The sequence below is a fragment of the Chiloscyllium punctatum genome, chromosome 6 (genome assembly GCF_047496795.1).
Source record: "Chiloscyllium punctatum isolate Juve2018m chromosome 6, sChiPun1.3, whole genome shotgun sequence".
Classification (NCBI taxonomy): Eukaryota; Metazoa; Chordata; class Chondrichthyes; order Orectolobiformes; family Hemiscylliidae; genus Chiloscyllium; species Chiloscyllium punctatum.
The window spans coordinates 24822718-24843992 of NC_092744.1; the positions used below are offsets into that span (position 1 = coordinate 24822718).

At 41.7% G+C, this 21275-nt stretch overlaps 1 protein-coding gene across 2 annotated transcripts in view; it reads left to right on the top strand.

Annotated features, from left to right (window-relative positions):
* slc2a2 (solute carrier family 2 member 2) overlaps positions 1-10286 on the top strand; it is a 47848-nt gene extending 37562 nt beyond the window's left edge. For both annotated transcript variants that reach the window (XM_072572162.1, XM_072572161.1), the window contains 2 exons: positions 3722-3925; positions 7023-10286. In XM_072572162.1, the coding sequence (XP_072428263.1) occupies positions 3722-3925; positions 7023-7223 (405 nt within the window). In that variant the 3' untranslated portion in view covers positions 7224-10286. The remainder of the gene's footprint in view (positions 1-3721; positions 3926-7022) is intronic.
* The last annotated feature ends 10989 nt before the right edge of the window (positions 10287-21275 follow it).

Below are 21275 nucleotides of genomic sequence, written 5' to 3' on the forward strand. Positions count from 1 at the left end.
CACCCGGGCCTTAACATAACCACGGAAGAGGGGCAGGCAGTCGGCCCGAACGACCCCCTCCACGGCCCGCTGCCTGGACCTGTTGATGGCCAGTTTGGCCAGGCAATATCCTGTTGTTTTTTTACGGGTTTTTTTTTGTTTTTTTCTTCTTTTTTTTCTTTTTTTTTGATAGGCAAAAACACTCGAGTGGCCAGTGACCAGCAGATCTCCTGTTTATTTTTTTCTTTTTCAACCAAAGGGCAATGCTATGTGAAGCTCCTCTGTTAATTTTTTTTAAATTTTGTTTTTTATTTTTTTCTAACCCCCACACCACCGCCTAACTGTGGTAGTGCTTATTTTCCCCCAGCACCCATGGTGTGTTTGTGCAGGTGTGAGACACAGTGAGAGACACAAAGTGCACAAATCTTTATTCAATTTCCGCCACCAGGAAGATATGAAAAACACCCGGGTGGCCAGTGACAAGCACTGCCCATCACATCAAAAGGCAATGCTGTGTGATCAAAAACAGTGAAGGGGAGGGTAGGGACTAAATCAAAATAGAGTTGGAGGGAGAAATGATGCACTCCACTCCCTGCGGCGCCCACTCTCCCTGAATGACTCCAGGGTGTTGGTGGACACCGCGTGCTCCTTCTCCAAGGACACCCGGGCTCTAACGTAACCCCGGAAGAGGGGCAGGCAGTCGGCCCTAACGACCCCCTCCACGGCCCGCTGCCTGGACCTGTTGATGGCTAGTTTGGCCAGGCAATATCCTGTTTATTTTTTTTTCTCCCTGCGGCGCCCACCTCTCCCTGAACGACTCCAGGGTGTTGGTGGACACCGCGTGCTCCTTCTACTCTGGTTTTTTTTTTCTTCCCCTTTTTTTAATCTCCACACTACCGCCTAACTGCGGTAGTGCTTATTTTTTCCCCAGCAGCCATGGTGTGTGTGTGTAGGTGCGAGACACAGTGAAAGACACAAAGTGCACAAATCTTTATTCAATTGCCACCACCAGGAAGATATGAAAAACACCCGAGTGGCCAGTGACAAGCACTGCCCTTCACATCAAAGGGCAATGCTGTGTGATCAAACAGTGAAGGGGAGGGTAAGGACTAAATCAAAATAGAGTTGGACGGGGAAATAATACACTCCACTCCCTGCGGCGCCCACCTCTCCCTGAACAACTCCAGGGTGTTGGTGGACACCGCGTGCTCCTTCTCCAAGGACACCCGGGCTCTAACGTAACCCTGGAAGAGGGGCAGGCAGTCGGCCCTAACGACCCCCTCCACGGCCCGCTGCCTGGACCTGTTGATGGCCAGTTTGGCCAGGCAATATCCTGTTTATATCTGTCAGCCAAGGCTCCCTGATTGGCCCAGTTAACAACCCTAATCAAGAATTACATACTCAATGTGATCCACCTGGCCATGGTGCCAATCACTGGAATCTGCCTGAACATACAGAAACTGATGCTGCTGCAGGGTGGGAAGTTCTCTCTTTCTCTAAACTCTGTTATCCAAAACTGTTGACCAGCTGTTTCTCAATTAGTTTTTCAAATACCTATCGAAGACAGCCACTGCTTGGCTCCAACAGGGTATTTTAGATGATTTGGCAATGCTTATGTTATATCCTGTAACATAAGAAAATGAGTGATAATATCATAACATTGAAAAATCCAATAGACATTCATTACAACTCACAATTATGTTGAAACAATACATTTCCCATGTCCATAAGTATCTGGGCTAATAATACATTGTCATGGAATGTTACAACAGAGGAGCATGCCTTCATAATCTTTTTAAAAATTCATTCATGGGATGAGGGCATCACCAGCTCGGCCATCCTTAATTGCCAAGAAGGCAGTTAAGAGTCAAACACATTGTGTGGACCCATGTAAGCCAGACCAGGTAAGATTGGCCTTTTCTTTCTTAAGGTCATTAGTGAACCAGATGGGTTTTTCCAGCAATCAGCAATGAATTCATAGTCATTAGACTCTTAATTCTACCCTCTTATTGAATCGAAATTCCATTATCTTTCATGGTGGGATTTGAACCTGGATCCCCAGTACATTATCTGGGTTTCTGGATTAACAGCCCAGTGATAATACCACCAGGCTGTAACCATTGAAAAAATAGAATATGAGAACTTTATAACTTCAGGTTACATGCTATAATACAGTGATGATTTCAAGTGTATAACTCTCAGAGGTATATTGCTAAATTAATCATTAACCATAACACAATACACAAGCCTCTTTTTATGTCTCTTCATCTGATCCTATCAGCATATTGTCCTATTCCTTTCACTCTCACGTGTATATCCAACTTCTTCTGATTTACTGTAAGTACTCTTTGTGATAATGAGTTATTGTCTGGGTAAAGACTTCTTTTATGAATTTCCTGTCTGATTACATTTGTGGCCCTATCTAGTTCTGGACTGCCACCAATGGAAACATTTTCTCTGTCTAACCTACTAACCCTTTCACTATCATAAAGCTGTCCATCTGGTTCATATTCAGCTTTTTCAAATAAAAAATCCAGCATGTTCAATATTTCTAATTATTTCTAACCTCTCATTTCTGGTTTGATTATTTTCTGATGTCTCTTTTTTGTATTTTCAGAGTGCTCCAATCAAGGTTAGGGGTAACTTATTAGCTTGGATAGAGGATTTACTAACCAACAGAATGCTGAGAGTTAGTGTAAGAGATTTAGCAAGATAGAACTGGTGGGGTGCAACAGAGTTAAGTCCTTGTGCCCCACCTATTTACAATCTGTGTTGATAACTTGGCTCGAGGGATAGATGATACTACAGCCACATTTGCAGATGATACAAAATTAGGTGGGAAAGTAAGTTGCAATAAAGAAATAAGAAATTTACAAATGGAAATGCATAGATTATTTGAATAGGTTAAAATTTGGCTGATGGAGTTTAACGTAGAACAGCATAATGTGATCTATTTTGGTCAGCAGACTAGAAAGACAACTTATAACCTAACTGGAGAGAAACTATAGAGTGATTGGTGCAGAGGCACCTGGGTATCCCTGTGCACAAAGCGCAGAAAGCTAGTATGTAGGCACAGCAGATAATAAGGAAGACAACTTGAATGTTGGCATTTATTGCTATAGGAATAGAGTGTAAAAGTAGGAAAGTATCGCTGCAATTGTACATGACATTAGTTAGACTGCACCTGAACTATTGCGTACAGTTTTGAAGTGATATTATTTTTGCACTGGGGGAAGTCCAGATGAGATTCTGTTGATCGATTTCAAAGATATGTGATTTTTCTTATGAAGAGGAATTGAGCAGTGTAGGCCTATACTCACTAGAGTTTAGAAGGAAGAGACAAGATCTAATTGAGGCAAATAAAGTACTAAAGGGGACTCACAAAGTAAATGTAGAAAGATTGCTTTCTCTTGTAGGACAAGTTACAACGAGAGGGCACAGTTTTAGGATAAGGGATGGCAGATTCGAAACTGAGATGAGGAAATATTACTTCTCTCAAAGGGTCGTGAATCTGTGAAATTCATTATCCCAGAGTGCAGTGGATTCCCAGGACACTAACTGAATTTAAGGTGGAAATAGCAGATTTTTAATTAGTAATGGGTTGAAAGATTATGGAGAGTGGGTGGGAAAGTGGAGTTGAGATCAGATGAGATCAACTATGATCATGTTAAATTGTGGAGGAAACTCAAGGCCTACTTCTGCTCCCAGTTTTTATGTTCTTATGCTCCTTCTTTCCCCACAGCACAATTTCACCTGGATGAGCTACCTGAGCATGTCAGCTATCTTTATCTTCGTAGCCTTCTTTGAGATTGGACCAGGCCCGATCCCTTGGTTCATTGTAGCTGAGTTATTTCGGCAAGGGGCACGGCCAGCTGCTATAACCATTGCGGGTTTCTGCAATTGGACCTGTAATTTCATCGTGGGAATGTGCTTCCCATACATTGCGGTAAGGGAATTTACAACCTGCTTTTCCAATGACATATAAGTCTGGAAAGACATAATCCAAACTGACATCTTAATGTGCCTTTGTTCAAAAGGGTGATATCTCCAGGATTCACTAATGCTATATTCCCAACATACTAAGACCATGATAAAATCACACACTCCTAAACTCCATCACAATTTGCATTTAGTTAGCATTTTAAGCGCATATATCGAACACAGAACATAACAGCGCAGTACAGGCCCTTCGGCCCTCGATGTTGCGCCGACCTGTCATACCAATCTGAAGCCCATCTAACTTTACACTATTCCATGTACGTCCATACGCTTGTCCAATGACGACTTAAATGTACTTAAAGTTGGCGAATCTACTACCGTTGCAGGCAAAGCATTGCATACCCTAACTACTCTCTGAGTAAAGTATAGCAGAACAAGTCAAAGTAGTAGAATTCCAGAGCTTTGGGTCCAAGGCAATGTTACAGCAATTAAAATCAGGGATGTGCAAGAGGCCAGAATTAGAGAAGCAAAAAGATCTCAGAGGGTTGTGGGCTGAAGAAGCTTACTGAGATAGGAGAGATTTTGAATATCAAAGTGTTGCTTAACTGGGAGACCATATGTATGTTGGTGAGCACAGCATTGAGGGGTGAGTGGGAATTGGTGTAAGTTGGGACAGTGACATATGACTGTAACAGACAAAGATTTCATTTTATTGAGCAGATGAAGTGAAAACCAAGAAGCACAGTGCCCAAAGTCATGTAGACAGAAATAAGGAACAACACAGTTTTATTTAATTTTGTTGGTATGACTCTGATCTGATCAGAGCAAAATGTTGTTTTATAGAACCATTAAAAAAATTTCAGCAAATGAAGAGACCATTGAGCTCAACATGTCTGCACTGGCTGAATAAATATGCTGCCCATCCTAATCCTAATAAGTAGGTCCCAGTCCAGAGCTTTGCAGATTACAGATCTTCAGGTGAAGAGCCAGGTTTCTTTGACATCAGTTTCTTCCCTAATTACCAAACCAGATGCAAAATTCCAGACACTCAACACCATCTGGGTGAGAAAGCTTTTCCTCATGTTTCCTATAATCCACCAACCAATTATCCTAAATCTATGCCGAGGTTTTATTCAGGATTTGTTCTGCATTTACCTTAGTGGAATGTAAAGTCAGCAAACTAATTGGTGGATTGGATCATATCAATTTCCCTGATTGAACAGGTGAATGAAATTATATCCTAAAAGTGTGTGATGCATTTAGAGATCTCTCTAAATTCTATATTCCAGCCTATTGCCGTGGTCTTCAGTGTACAGGTGCAAAGCATCCAATCCCAGTTAGGCAAGAAATCCAAAGAGTGGAAAAATAGAGTAGTGCAGCATGAAAACAGACCCAACTAGTCCATGCTGACCATATTCCCAAATGAAAGTAGCCCCAATTGCCTGCATTAAGCTTATATTGCTCCAAACCTTTCATATTTATGCACTTATCCAAATGTTGTTTAAATGGTGCAACTGTAGTTACATCTACTGAACCATTCTCTGTGTAAAAAAGTTGCCCCTCATGTCCTTCTTAAAAGTTCCTCCTCTTACCTTGCAAATATGTTTCCTGGTTTTGAACTCCCCCCATCCAAGGGAAAAGACCTTTGCTCTTCACCTTATCTATGGCCCACACAATTTATAAACCTCAATAAGATCATCTCTGAACTTCCTACACTCCAGTTAAAAATATCCCAGCCCATCTAGCCTATTTTTATAACTCAAACTCTCTATTCCTGGCAACATCCTGGTAAATCTTTTCTGAACCCTCTCCAATTTAACCATATCATAGGGAACTAGCATTATACACAGTACTCCAGAACAGGCCTCACCAACACCCTGTACAGCCTCAATATTACATCCCAACTCCTACACTCAAAGGTCTGATCTGTGGTGACTTTGGAAGCTGTGGGACACTATCTCAATCTCCAACTCGAGGCTTTGCCCCATTACAATGAGTGTCAATCTAGAAAGTAGACTGATGCATCAGATTTATCCACTGGTCAGGAACTATAGTTGACAAAAGAAACTTGTGACATGACAGCTGTTTCACCTGAAGCAGACAAGATTGACAGGCGATGAAATTAACAATTATAGAGCAATGAAGGATTTTGACATGTTGTAAGGGTAAAAAGTGCATTCTTATGTTGGAGCTTAAGTAATGAAGCGTCACGAACTATTCTAAGATTGTGAAAGAGTAATTTCTTTGCACAGAGCATTTTTAGAACAAGGAAATACTTTAAAATTGTGGATTGGTTACAACACAGAGGGCCATTTGGCTTATACAGCCATAGCTGCTTCTAGGCAAGAGCAACTCACTTGCCATTTTGCTGTATCCCTGAAAAAGATTCCTCTTGAGGTGCCACGGGAAGTGCTTGAAACAGAGAACATTGCACCTTCTAAAGGAAAGTTGGGTCGATATTTGAAACAGAGGAATTTGCAGATCTGGAGGGAGAGAATGGTTTCAGGACAATGGGATTGATAGAGAGCTATGGTGAGATAGAGGGACTAGTATTAAGTTCATAGAATCATAGAATCCCTATAGTGCAGAATGAGGCAATTTGACCCTTCGAGTATCCATCGACCCCCTAAAGAGCATCACACCCAGATCTGGCCACCTCCCCTAACTCCAAAACCCCACATTTACCATGGCCAATTCACCTAACCTGCACATCTTTGGATTGTGAGAGCAAACCAGAGCACCCACAAGAAGCCCAAGGAGAATGTACAAACTCCACACAGCCACCCAAGGATAGAATCAAACACGGGTTTCTGGTGCTGTGAAACAGCAGTTTTCTTCCTGATGAAGGGCTTATGTCCGAAACGTCGATTTCCCCTGCTCCTCTGATACTGCCTGACCTGCTGTGCTTTTCCAGTACCACACTCTCGCATCAGCAGTCCTCACTTTCTCCTAGCAGTGTTGGACCAGTTTGCTTCCTGTTTTGCTATAAATGTTTGTGGGTGTATAACTCAGGTACAAATTGGGAACTGTTTCTGACTCAATCCTCTTCAGGCTGATTGATCACTATTTCTTTTAAAGACATTCTCTCCACATTTTCTCCACAGGAGCTGTGTGGTCCTTATGTATTTGTCATTTTTGCTGGGCTGCTCTTTGGTTTCACCTTATTCACGTACTTCAAAGTGCCCGAGACAAAAGGAAAGACATTTGAACAGATCGTGCAAGGATTCCGACGAAAGAAGTTGTCATCAGCCCAACTCAAAGCTTCCGCTACTGAACTAGAACATTTGGGCAGTACAGAGGCCTAATGGATGGACAGAGGGAAAAGATCAGATTCTGAAACTTTCAACTGTGCATATTGTGGTGAATGGATTCAAATTAAGACTTAAACAGGAACCATGTTAAAAGGTGTACCAGTACCGTGAGGGAAACATGTTGGAAAATTGCTGTGCATCTTCCCTTGCTGTTGGATGGAACCAGAACCATCTACAATGCATATTGATATTGTACGAAGACTGACTAAATGAACACATTTAGTAAAACAGATTTCCCAGTGCGGGCTGGCGCAAGTCTGGGCTGGATCCCAGTGTAAGCTGGATCCCAGTGTGGCCTGGATTGTCTCTTTGCCCTTTGTTCCAATGCTGTCCTGGAGGTGGATGCACAAGATCATTCTGTCAACTGTCCATGATTAATCTTAAATTTCTGGTGACTCCAGGTTAACTCCTGGATTCTGGCGTAAATTGCCCTGGAGGGTTATCATCAATTTCTTTCTCTGTCTGTTTTCTTTGAACACTTTCAGTTGAAAAGGTTCGGAGTTTGGGGAGAAACAAAAAGTTCTTTTAAGTGACAGTTGAGCATTAATCAAATCACTAGAGATGAACATTGATGACATTAGGGCACAATCATCATGGAGCTAATGAGAAACAGTTTGAGATTACTCTGCGTGGAATTAGTGGATGAACACTTACCTTGGTTTAAATGAAACTAATTGCCCGACTGGAGTAAAACAGAAATGAACTCCATTGTGTTCATTGGATTAGCACCATCTGCAAAAATGAGAGTGCCATTTCAGATGAACCGATAAAGGATTTTGGAAATAGAATATAACTTTTTTGGGGAAGGAGTGAAGTGGTGCCTATTGTGCACTCTGCCGGATCTTTTCTTCACTCATGTTAATGCAAAGGGAAATGGCGATCTGATGTACAAAGATACATGTACATTCATTGCCACACAAGTTGTGATTTTTTTCCCTACTTCCTTTTATTGAAGGCCATGCTTTTTAGTGTGTTATTGCCGTGCAGCTTTAAAGTTATTATTAACTACCCAACAGTATTCTTAAATCCTGCCGAGAAGAATATTAGCAAGGATTTTGTGCTTTTAATGATGTCATCATTAGCCTTTGAAGTTGCCAGCAACTTCTGCCATGTACAGTTAAACGTGGAAATCCAGAAATGGCTGTTTTCTGCTCCTCTGCAGGGTGCACTGTTGAAGTGTCTGTAGGTGACAATCTGTCAAAATCACTGACTGATGAAAATTGTACCTTCTAAGTTGTAATCTTGCTGTTAACAACCCACAAAATGTCACACCTCATTGAAACCTTCCCAGGTTTTTAAGTGCATTTAGTTACAAAAAAAACCCCAGAAATTTCTGGAAAAACTCAGCAGATCTGGCAATATCTGTGCAGAGAAAGCAGATTTAACGATATGGATCCAGTGATCCTTCTTCACAAGGACCCGAAATGTTAACTCTGCTTTCTCCCCATATCTGCTGTCGGACCTGCTGAGTTTTTCCAGAAATTTCTGTTTTTGTTCCTGATTTCCAGCATCTGCAGTTTTTTGTATTGTTCATATTTAGTCACAAGTACTGCTGAACAATCAAAAATTTTATATAATAGTGTAAAAGAAGAAGTTTCCATTTTAATAAAGCAAAAACATAGTTTTACAATAATATTGCAAAATAGTTTTAAAAAGTGAAGGATAATCAGTATATTCCTCTTCTTAGGTTGCTTATTTGATTGCATCACAATTGCTGAATGCATGGAGATACCCTAGACTGGATGTCAAGTTCAAATTAGCATTGGGAAAGGATAAGTCCCCACCAAAGATATTGTTGGAGCTTGGTTTTCATCAAGATCTGTGACCTGAATCATTGCTTCTCCATTGACCAGAAGAAAATATATTTTTGCACAGATTTAGGCCATTTGAGCAGTGTGCACTGTTTCTCCCTACCTCCTAATTGTAGTCCTTCTGTTATTCTGGTTTGAAAGGGAGGTGATGGACTACTGCAAGTCTGTGGAGGAGATCATAGGTGGAAAAGTATTTATGTAAAGTTTCTAATTAAATTATTCATCTATAATTGTTCATTTCTTTTATAGTAACTTTTGTCTGATTGCTAAAGCACTGAAAATGGTTGAATTGAGGATTGAACTGAATCTTCACTGGTGATTTATTGGCATACCAGGCTCTGGGGAAGCAACAATTGAGGTATTCATTAATTCTTTCCTCAAGGTGACAGACTTTGTATCAGTCACCAGCCCTGAACCCATCAGCCATCAGTGCTCGATCCAATCTTTTGCCTCTTGAGAGCTATTTTAGAATGTTTAGGATTAATGTTGCAACATTAATCATAGCATAGGTGGCGCCATGGCTCAGTGGTTAGCACCGCTGCCTCACAGTGCCACAGACTTGGGTTCGATTCCACTCTTGGGCATCTGTCTGTGTGGAGTTTGCACATTCTCCGTGTCTGCGTGGGTTTCCTCCAGGGGCTCTGGTTTCACCCCACAATCCAAAAATGTGCAGATTAGGTGGATTGGCCATGTTAAATTGCCCACAGTGTCCAGGTTGTGTACGTTAGATGGATTAGTCATGGGAATTTTAGGGTTACAGGGATAGGATGGGTCCGGGTGGGATGTTCTTCACAGGGTTGATGTGGACTTGAAAGGCCTAATGGCCTGCTTCCATGCTGTAGGGATTTTATGATCTCACTCCTGATCTTAAAAGATACAATCATGGGGAGAGTGGCATGGAGCTGGATTAGAGAGGGATGGGCAGGCTGAGTAGGTATTCAGGGTAGTAGGCCTGGATGTTGTGATCAGGAAGCGATAATATAGAATAATGTACACCAGGAATTCATGGAAGCTGATCCACAGAGCAGCATATTACTCACTGCCTGCCTCTCAGTAAATGTCATCTGCTATGCAGAGATTTATAATGTTTGAGGATGGACTTAAGTCCCATTAACACATCCAGTAGTATTTTTTGAAACGACTCATGTACAATTTATTAAATTAATTTGTTAACAGATTGAACAGTTGGTTACTGGAATTTACTTCAAGACTTTTGATTATCATGATGTCAAATGCAACAAAGAAAGCCTCTCTGATGTACTGTATTTTATTAAAACACATTACAAAAGGAGGATGAGTAGGAGAAGGGATGAGTTGTTATGTCCAGTTGGAGCTGGAATATTGCATTAGTGGTGCTGGAAGAGCACAGCAGTTCAGGCAGCATCCAACGAGCAGCGAAATCAATGTTTCGGGCAAAAGCCCTTCATCAGGAATATTGCATGCTGTTCATTTCTACCATTTCAGATTTGCAGCTTTCTCCCCAACAGTTCTAAAGAAGGATCGCACTAAACTCAAAATGTTAACTTTGGGTGGAATTTTCCACTCCCTTGAGTGGCATGGGGAAGAACGTTAGAAAGATACAGCAAAATGAAACAGTATGGAAAAATTCTTGATTTTCCTTTCAAACTTCAAACACCAATTTCAGAATTTTGCTAGAAATCCCATGCATTTGCCTCACATTATTAGCCTAACTCATTTTATTCATATGCGATTTCAATATTTCTATTCTTACTTGAGAAACGTAGTATATGCAGACTTCCAAAAGGCATTTGATAATAGTGTCACACAACAGCCTTGGGTGACAAGCTATAGCTCATAGAATAAACATGGACAAGAAAATAGCTAAGGAGCAGGAGAAAGGTTTGTAGCCGAGCTCTCTCGGGGTAAGTTTTGGAACCCTTCCTTTTCCCAGTAGCTATTAATGACCTAGCCCTTGGTGCTTGGGAAATAATTTCCAATGTTACGGATGGTTCAAAGCTTTGTAAGCACTGTAAACTGAGAGAAGGACAGTGAAGAAATGTCAAAAGGACATTGACAAATTGTTGGAGTGGGAGACATATGGCAAATGAAGTTCAATGCAGAGAAAATGTGAGGTGATAAACCATGGTTGAAAGAACATGCAGAGACAGTATAAAATAAAGCATGCGACCCTTAAGAGTGTGCAGCAGCATATGTGCAGAAGACTAAATGTGGCAGGATACGTTAAGGGAGCAGCCATGATTTGTTAAAGATACAGAGAGCGCAGGACCAAGGAGGTTATGCTGAACTTGCAAGAATCAATTGTTAGACCTCAGATGAAGCATTTTGTGCAGTTTTGGGCAGAACACTTTAATCAGGATATAAATACAGTGGAGAAAGTGCAGAGGAGGTTTACAAGAACGATTCTAGGGATGACAAGTTTCAGTTATGAGGCTAGATTGGAGAGGTTAGGATTGTTCTCCTTGGAGTGAGGAAGGCAAAGAGGAGATTTGGTGCACGTTTTCGAAATTAAGTGGGACTGGACAAAGTAGATCAGGAGAAACTATTCCTGCTCATTCCAGATTTAGAACCATAGGGCAAGGATATAATTTGTAATCAAAGTAAATGTGAGGTAGGAAAAAAACATTTTCACACAGCAAGTCGTTAGGATATGGAATTCACTGCCTCAATGTGTGGTGGAGGCTGGCACAATTCAGGCAATCAAGAGGGTATTAAGTGATTTAAATAGAAATAATATCCAGGATTATGGGGCACAGGTAGGAGATTGGCACTGATTCATAATGTTATTTTAGTGTACCAAGGCAGATAAGGTGAACCAAATTACCTTTTTTTATCCTAATAAATATATAGTTCCTCAAGGCCAATAGCCAGGCAGTGGAAATCTCCACTGTTGCTGGCTCCCCAGGTGTAGGGCACTATAGCCTGCACCCACATTTTTATAAGTGCCCTGACTACAACCTGCCAAATTCATAGTTTCCAGTTTATCAATGTTCAATTGAATTAGGAGATCTGGGAGCTGGCAAGCTGGGAGCGACCATGATGCCTATGTAATAGACAATCACAAGTTCCTGCTTCTAGCCAAGATCCTTGGGTCATATAAGGATAGCTCCTTGGAGACAAGGGCTATCCCCTACAAGCATAGCTGATGACACTTTTACAGACTCCTCTCCTTACGATGAAGTTTTGACGCCTGGATCGCTTCAGCATGGCCTAATTGTTTTAAGAGACCATCTCTTTTCTTTAGGCTGTGGACTGAAAATTAGAAAGATTGACACAGCCTTTAAAAGTGGAGAATGTACAAGAGTTATCTGTAGTTTGGAAAATAAACAAATGAAGCTAACTGATGCATGAGAGGTAATCTTACTTTTTGGGGACATTCAGGTCACCTGAACTAATTACTGTCGGAGCAGTAACAACCCCCTAATTGGTCAGGTTGTAAATTAACATGGACTTTGTGAGGGAAATAAAAACAAGAAGAAACAAGGAAATCTCCAGTTATTTCTCTCTCTCTCTCTCTCTGAAAAGTAACTGACTCCAAACTTCTATCTGAAGTACAGAAAAATTATGTTCAGAGTCGCTGAAAGAAACAATTGTAAAATCAAAAGGCAAAAGGAAGACCCTGTGTGTATGTGTGTGTGTGTAGGTTTACATGTACAAGTTAGAATTTTGTTTCTTTTACTGTTCATGCTGAAGTACACAACAATAAATCATGTGTATTTTCTCTGTTGCTGAAGGAACCTGATGTAATTTGCTTTTGTCCTGAGTAAAACACTAAGGGGAGGACAAGGTAATCATGGCTGACAGGGGAAATTGGGGCAGCGAAAAGCAAAAGAGAAAGCATTCAATGCGGTGAAAACTAGTGAGAAGCCAGAGAATTTGGGAAGCCTTTAGAAACCAGCAGAGGATAACTAAAAAAGCAAGAAGGGGGGAGAACATGAAATATGAGAGTAAACTAGCTAGTAATATAGAAAAAGATTGCAAAAGATTTTTTGGAGGTATAAAAGAAGAGAAAGAAGCAGGAGTAGACTGCTGAAAATGAGTCTACAGACATAGTAACGGGAACAAAGATATAGCAGAGGAACTGAAGACGTATTTTGCAAAATACGTCTTCAGTTCCTCTGCTATATCTTTGTTCCCATTACTATGTCTGTAGACTGTTCACAGTGGAAGACACCGACAGCAAACCAGAACTTCAAGAGAGTCAGGGATAGAAGTGAGTGTAGTGACCATCACCAAGGAGAAGGGGCTGGGGAAAGTGAAAGGTCTGAAGCTGAATAAATCACTTGGACCAGATAGACTACACATCAGAGTTCTTAAGGAGTTAGCCGAGGAATTAGCATTGCAGGTGATCTTTTGGGAATTACTGCAGTCAGGGAGGGTTCCAGAGGACTGAAAAAAGGCTAATATAACACCCTGGTTTAACTTCTTAAGTTAAGAACAAAAGACGTAAAATTGTAATCTGGTTAGCCTGACCTTGGTCATTGATAAGATCTTAGAGTCCACTATGAAGGATGACATTGTGGAGTGCTTGGAATTGCATGGTAAAATCGGGTTGAGTCAGCATAGTTTCATCAAGCGGAGGTCATGCCTCACAAATCTGTTGGCATTCTTTGCAGAGGTGACCAGCAAGTTACTCCCTGCCATAGGATAGATGTTAAACTTGAAAGGATTCAGAAAAGATTAACAATGATGTTGCCAGGGTTGGAGGCTTTGAGTTATAGGGAGTGGCTGAATAAGTGGGGCTACTTTTTCTAGAGCATTGGAGGTTGAGAAGTGACATTACCGAGGTTTATAAAATCATATGGGTGCATGGATAGGGTGAATGGTCAAAGAATTTTCCCCAGGTTAGGGAAATCCAAAACTGGAGGGCATAGGTTTAAAAGGGAGCTAAGGGGTAAGTTTTTCATGCAGAGGGTGGTGCGTGTATGGAATGAGTTCCCAGAGGATGTGGCAGAGGCTGGTACAATGACAACATTTCAAAGGCATCTGATTGGTATATGAATAAGTGTGGTTTCAAGGGATATTGGCTAAATGCTAGCAAATGGGACTAGATTAATTCAAGATATATGGTTGGCATGGTCAAGTTGAATTGAAGGATCTGGTTCCATGCTGTACATCTTGTACATTCTTCAGTAGACAAAGGAGAGCCTGCAGACGTGATCTATTTGGATTTTCAGAAGGCCTTTGATAAAGAGACGCACGAGGGGCAGCTGAATTAAATAAGAGACCATGGTGTTAAGGGCAAGATATTGGCACGGAAAGAGAATTAGCTGACTGGTAGAAGGCAGAGAATGGAGATAAAGGGGCTTTTTTCAGGATGGCAGCTGGTGACCAGTGGAGTTAGACCATAAGACCATAAGACATAGGAGTGGAAGTAATGCCATTCGGCCCATCGAGTCCACTCCACCATTCAATCATGGCTGATGGGCATTTCAACTCCACTTACCCGCATTCTCCCCGTAGCCCTTAATTCCTCGAGACAACAAGAATCTATCAATCTCTACCTTGAAGACATTTAGTGTCCCGGCCTCCACTGCACTCTGTGGCAGTGAATTCCACAGGCCCACCACTCTCTGGCTGAAGAAATGTCTCCGCATTTCTGTTCTGAATTGACCCCCTCTAATTTTAAGGCTATGTCCACGGGTCCTAGTCTCCTCACCTAATGGAAACAATTTCTGAGCGTCCACCCTTTCCAAGCCATGTATTATCTTGTACATCTCTATTAAGTCTCCCCTTAACCTTCTCAACTCCAATGAATACAATCCCAAGATCCTCAGCCGTTCCTCATATGTTAGGCCAACCATTCCAGGGATCATCCGTGTGAATCTCCGCTGGACACGTTCCAGTGCCACTATGCCCTTCCTGAGGTGTGGGGACCAAAACTGGACACAGTACTCCAAATGGGGCCTAACCAGAGCTTTATAAAGTCTCAGTAGCACAATGGTGCTTTTATATTCCAACCCTCTTGAGATAAGTGACAACATTGCATTTGCTTTCTTAATCACGGACGCAACCTGCATGTTGACCTTTAGAGAATCCCCGACTAGCACTCCCAGATCCCTTTGTAATTTGGCTTTACGAATTTTCTCACCATTTAGAAAGTAGTCCATGCTTTTATTCTTTTTGCCAAAGTGCAAGACCTCACATTTGTTCACATTGAATTCCATCAGCCATTTCCTGGACCACTCTCCCAAACTGTCTAGATCCTTCTGTAGCCTCCCCACTTCCTCAGTACTACCTGCCTAACCACCTAACTTCATATCATCTGCAAACTTCGCTGGAATGCCCCCAGTCCCTTCATCCAGATCATTAATATATAATGCGAACAGCTGTGGCCCCAACACTGAACCCTGCGGGACACCGCTCGTCACCGGTTGCTATTCCAAAAAAGAACTTTTTATCCCAACTCTCTGCCTTCTGTCAGACAGCCAATCCTCAATCCATGTCAGTAGCTCACCTCGAACACCATGGGCCCTCACCTTGCTCAGCAGCCTCCTGTGTGGCACCTTATCAAAGGCCTTTTGGAAGTCTAGATAGACCATATCCACTGGGTTTCCCTGGTCTAACCTACTTGTCACCTCTTCAAAGAATTAAAGGGATCGGTGTTGGCACCACAATTATTCACATTATACATTAACAATCTGGACGAAGGAACTGAGGACATTGTTGCTAAGTTTGCAGTTGAGATAACGATGGATGGAGGAACAGCTAGTGTTGATCAAGTGGGGAGGCTGCAGAAGGACATGGTCAGTCTAGGATAGTAGGACAAACAAGTAGTAGATGGAATACGATCTGAGAAAGTGTGAGGTTATGCACTTTGGTAGGTATAACAAAGGTGAAGACTATATTCTAAATAGGGAAATACTTCAGAAATCTGAAGCACAAATTGACTTGGGAGTCCCAGAACAGGATTCTCTTCAGGTTAACATGTAGGTTCAGTTGGCAGTTAGGAAGGCAAACGCAATGTTACCATTCATTTCAAAAGGACTAGAATACAAGTGCAGGGAAGTATTGCTCATGATGTATAGGGATGTTATCAGACCACATTTGGAATACTCTAAGAAGTTGTGGGTCCCATATCTAAGAAGGATGTGCTGGCATTGGAGGGGATTCAGAGAAAGTTACAAGAATGATCCTGGAGATGACAGGCTTGTCATATGAGGTGCAGTTGAGGACTCTGAGTCTGTACTTGATAGAGTTTACAAGGATGAGGAGGATCTGATTGAAACGTACAGATTAGTGAGAGGCTTGGATAGAGTGAATGTAGAGTAGATGTTTCAACTAGTAGGTGAGACTAGGACCAAAAGCATAGCCTCAAAGTGAGGGACAGCTCTTTAGTCCTGAGATGAGGAGAAATATCTTCAATCACAGTGTGGTTGATCTGTGAAACTCATTGCTGCAGAAAGCTGTGGAGGCCAAGTCATTGAGTGAATTTAAGACAGCGATAGACCGATTCTTCATTAGTGAGAGGATCAAGAAGACAAGAGAATGGGACTGAGAAATGTATCATCCATGATTAAATAGTGGAGCAGACTCGATGGGCCAAATGGCCCAATTCTGCTCCTCCATCTTATTACCTTATGATGACAATCAGGCAGTCAAATTGGGATTTTTGGTAGTTTAATTAAATTCTCACATTCGTGGGAAGTCCAGGAATAACAGGGGTTGATTTCCAGCATCAGCCAGTGAGTTGTCACAAAGTGTAGTCCATAAAGGATGAGTTACATCATTTTGCTATGCTGTGACATTCACAACTGGAGCTGACAAAGTAAGAATGCCCAGAATGTAGAGGACATGGGGGCTCGATAGCAATCTTCTGAGGATGAAGATAAGGGTGAGGATTAGGGCATTAACTGGAAGGAAAATATCCAAGAGGGCATAGCAGAGCAAAGCATGAAAAGCCAGAAATAACTTAATTGAAATCCATTTCCAGAATGAATGAGGTGGATTTGTTCATCCCTTAATTGACACCTTTCTGTCGTTTTCTGGCAAGCAGCTCTGCTTAGTGCATTGGACATGCAGAGCTGGTTATTTGTGAAATCTATGACCTTTTCCATAGGATAAATGTTTTCTTTTATCCATCTGATTATACGTTTGATATCCTTCGGCAATCTCATTTTCAAGTATCTAACCATTACATGTCTTATTGACTGTAAGGGAGAAAGCAGCAGTCAGTGAGATACTTCACAAATATCACATGGTATAAAGGTTAAGTTTCTCTTTAGGCTTCATTCAGCATATAGTACCAAGTATGCAGTGAAGGCTGTCATGACAGGCTCCACTTCACGAGTAATCCTTGAGGCCTCTGCTTTTGATCCTTCCTTCATTGGCTACCATCTAACATTTCAGAATGTTTGTCAATTGCTCAACTGCTCTGAAATGCTTCACTATCCTTAAATTAGTGTTTAACTTGAAAAAGGCAATACTTCATGTCGTGATCTGTTGCGAAAAATTGCACACTATGGACAGCGGACATATGAACTTCCAGACTTGAATGGCAGTGAATTTTCTTGAAAAAAGTGATACAAAAAATGAATCTTTTCCTCCAGGGATGTATGGAATCACGACTGGTGATTCTAAGCGTGGAAGAAATGTTCAATCTCGGTCCCATCTCTGCATTGCTTTTAACCTGAGTGTTGTCTGTATTAAAGTCCAATGTCTTGGCTGCAGACATCAATGTCACAGTTCAAGGATCTCTAACATCTGAGGTTATCTGCAGTCGAGGAGTCTATTTCTTGTTAGCAGTGAGCAATACATGGCAATTATAAATTCTTTTATCTTTCAAATATCGGAAGAAGCTGCTTATTTCTCAAATAGCTGTGGTTGAACCAGGTATGGTAGTGACAAAGTCACTCGGATAACCATTTTATATTTTTTTTAATCGGAGGTAAGGATGCTACCACTGCACTACAAATAAACATTTTAAGAGTGCAAATGCACATATATGTGTATTAAAAAGTGGAACATAATTACAGTGATGTGTCACCCTTGCCATCTATATGTCCTCATTAAGTATTTTCTTTCTTTCCTTCCCACTACATCCCAATAAAGTTTCAACTTCTGCAGCTGGTGTGGAGGGAGTCTGTTCTATAGTTGAACTTGTTGCAATGGAAGATTTGGTCAGTTGTATCTGGAGGCGTCTAGGCCTAGAGGATCCTAGCCTTCTGAGAGTGTCTTGCCCATCGAGAGTCATAGAGTCATAGAGGTGATTAGCATGGATATAGACCCTTCTGTCCAACTGGTCCATGTCGACCAGGTATCTCAACTCAACCTAGTCCCACCTGCCAGCAGCCAGCCTATATCCCTCCAAACCCTTCCTATTCATATACTCATCCAAGTGCCTTTTAAATGTTGCAATTGTACCAGCCTCCACCACTTCCTCTGGCAGCTCATTCCATACAGGTACCACCTCTGTATGAAAAAGTTGCTGTTTAGGTCTCTTTTATTTCTTTCCCCTCTCACCCTAAACCTATGCCCTCAAGTTCTGGATTCCACCACCCCAGTGAAAAGACTTCATCGATTTATCCTGTCCATGCCCCTCATAATTTTGTAAACCTCTATAAGGTCACCCCTCCGCCTTCGACACTCCAGGGAAAACAGCCCCAGCCTGTTCAGCCTCTCCCTAACGCTCAAATCCTCCAATCCTTGTAAATCTTTTCTGAACCTTTTCAAGTTTCACAACATCTTTCCGATAGGAAGGTGACCAGAATTGCATCCAGTCTTCCAGCACCTCACCTGTGACTATCGATGATACAAATATCTCAGCAAGAGGCCCAGCAATCACTTCTCTAGCTTCCCACAGAGTTCTAGCGTGCACCTGATCAGGTCCTGGGGACTTATCCACCTTTATGCGTTTCAAGACATCCAGTACTTCTTCCTCTGTAATATGGACATTTTTCAAGATGTCACCATCAAGATGTCAATATGCAAGTGCACCCTCCTCGGTTTGGACTCTGCAAGCTTTGACATTGGGCAGATGAAGGGGCCAGATATCTCTGGAGTTTTCTGAGAGAAAGCTGTTGGGGTTCAGTGTGTGGCTGCTTTCTTCAATGGGAACCTGCTGGCTACCTCTGGTCTCCCTAAGAGAATGAGGCACCTGAAGTGAAGTCGATTGCTGAGCTTCCATGGTTAGAGCAATGGAGTGAGACATTGAATGTGCTAGACATGGCTTTCCGTAGCAGTCACCAACTTGGCCATGGAGACAACCAGATGCATGCGTTCTGGGCCATTATGGTACAAATAACTTTGGTGGAATCCTCCATCCTTCAATCCAACTCTCACAACCGCCACTACTGTCCCAGTGCCTGTCTGTGCAGTTTCACAAAACCATTAGGGCTGGAACCCTGGGATTATCTATTATCTGGCTGAGCAGGTGCCCAGTCTCTGGCTGCCATCAACCTTGCTTTCTCTCCACAGATGCTGCCAGACCTGCTGAGTTTCTCCTGCAGTTTCTGTTCTTGTTTCTGATCGTCAGAATCTGCAGTTCTTTGTTTTATTTTAGTGTTAATAATAGACTGGATCACCACCAGGAATTGAGTCTCAAGAGGTAAATAGGTTAGGATGCAGATTGTAGGGAGGGGGCGAGTGGGCAGGGATGTATTTCATTGTAAGGGCAGAAGATAGCTTGCAATGGGGACACCCTTTATGAGAGTCTGGGTCCTCAACTGAGCATTAGGTGCCTATGAACGAGGGATACCTTCCCTTACCCCCAGCTGGTAACCCCAGCAGTTTGTGCCAGATGAAAGACTCTCTGGAAGTGTGGTCACATTCAATCCCTGAGCCACTATTGAATCCTAGTGGGAACAGGAATAATTAAATTAAAGTGGTTCATTGACAATTCTAGTTACCATCCCCCAACAGGTGCACCAGCTCCATGTTTTGGCCCTTACCACTACACACTTAATCCAGAGGTTTGGTTTTGGCTGAGGATCAGATATGTGGAATCCTGCATGGTTCTCCAGGATCCCTACTCCAGTAACTCCAATTAGTGGAGAATTGCTCCCCAGTTCCCTCTGACCTTAATTCTATTGTCAGAGGAACTTCTCTGTCTTGTTTACAAACAATTTTCTACAATCACCTGCCACCCAATTAGCATTCAGCATGTAGAAAATGTGCAAGTGTTCAACAGACTCTGTAACAGAGATGGACTTTGTCTTTAAAAACAAGAATTTTTGGAGATAACGGTTGGCTTGAACTTTCAGCCTTCTATTATTTTTTAACTACCCCAGCTAATAATTGCTTCTATTAGTGTCAAAAGGATTCAAGCAGTTGAAGGCAAATAAAACATAATCAATATTCATAAAGGTTAATGAGTCCAGTGAGCAATTATTTATTGCTGAAAAATATCTGATGATTTAGCTTACTCTTTTCCATTTTGCCAAAGGATTGAGACCTTAATTCAACTTCGATGTTCATGGCAAACTTTGGGCATACAGGTTCATGCAGTGTTTGCTGCTGACTTTGTGACTGTTGTGTCAAGGTTGGTTGTAAAAAGCCAGCCCTTTGCACAAAGAGAAGGAATGCTGTCTGATATTCAATCGGTCAACTGTTTTAAGTTGCGATGCTAGAATTGGTCATTTCTGACTTGTAAATGGGGATTTAAGAACAAAACACATTGCACTTTACCTATTGATCATATTCCAGTAACCACATTCCATTACCCCTTCCCCCCTACTGCACTGAAAGAAGACATCCCATGATGTGAAAGAAATAGTATTACTGCAAAGGGCCAAACAGCCTACTCCTGCTCCTATTTTCTATGCTAATGTCCCAAATTGCAAGTGACATGCTTTTAGAATGCACTGAAAAAGCAACTATTTTCATGCAGGACCAGAATCCTGTATGAGGTCCAGACTTTTAAAGACTGCATTCTTTCCTCCCTAAATCAATATTCACCAATTGGGTTCTTATGTCACTCCAAGTTTCATGTTCATTTATACTGACATTAGACCCGTATTTTCAGATTTTATGAAACTGAATTTAATTCTCAAACTGGACTGGTGGGATATGAGCTCCTATTTTCTAGACTATTCCTAGGTTGAATGAGGACATGGGAAAAATTTTAAAGAGCACCCAAGCAACAGTAAAGGAGACAGCACAAACCTGAACAATAAGACTGCTGAAATAACAGGAGAGAAAAATATATAAAGACAACCTGAAAGTCTGAAATTTAGATTAGATTAAATTAGGTTAAATTCCCCACAGTGTGGAAACAGGCCCTTTGGCCCAACCAGTCCACACCGACCCTCTGAAGAGT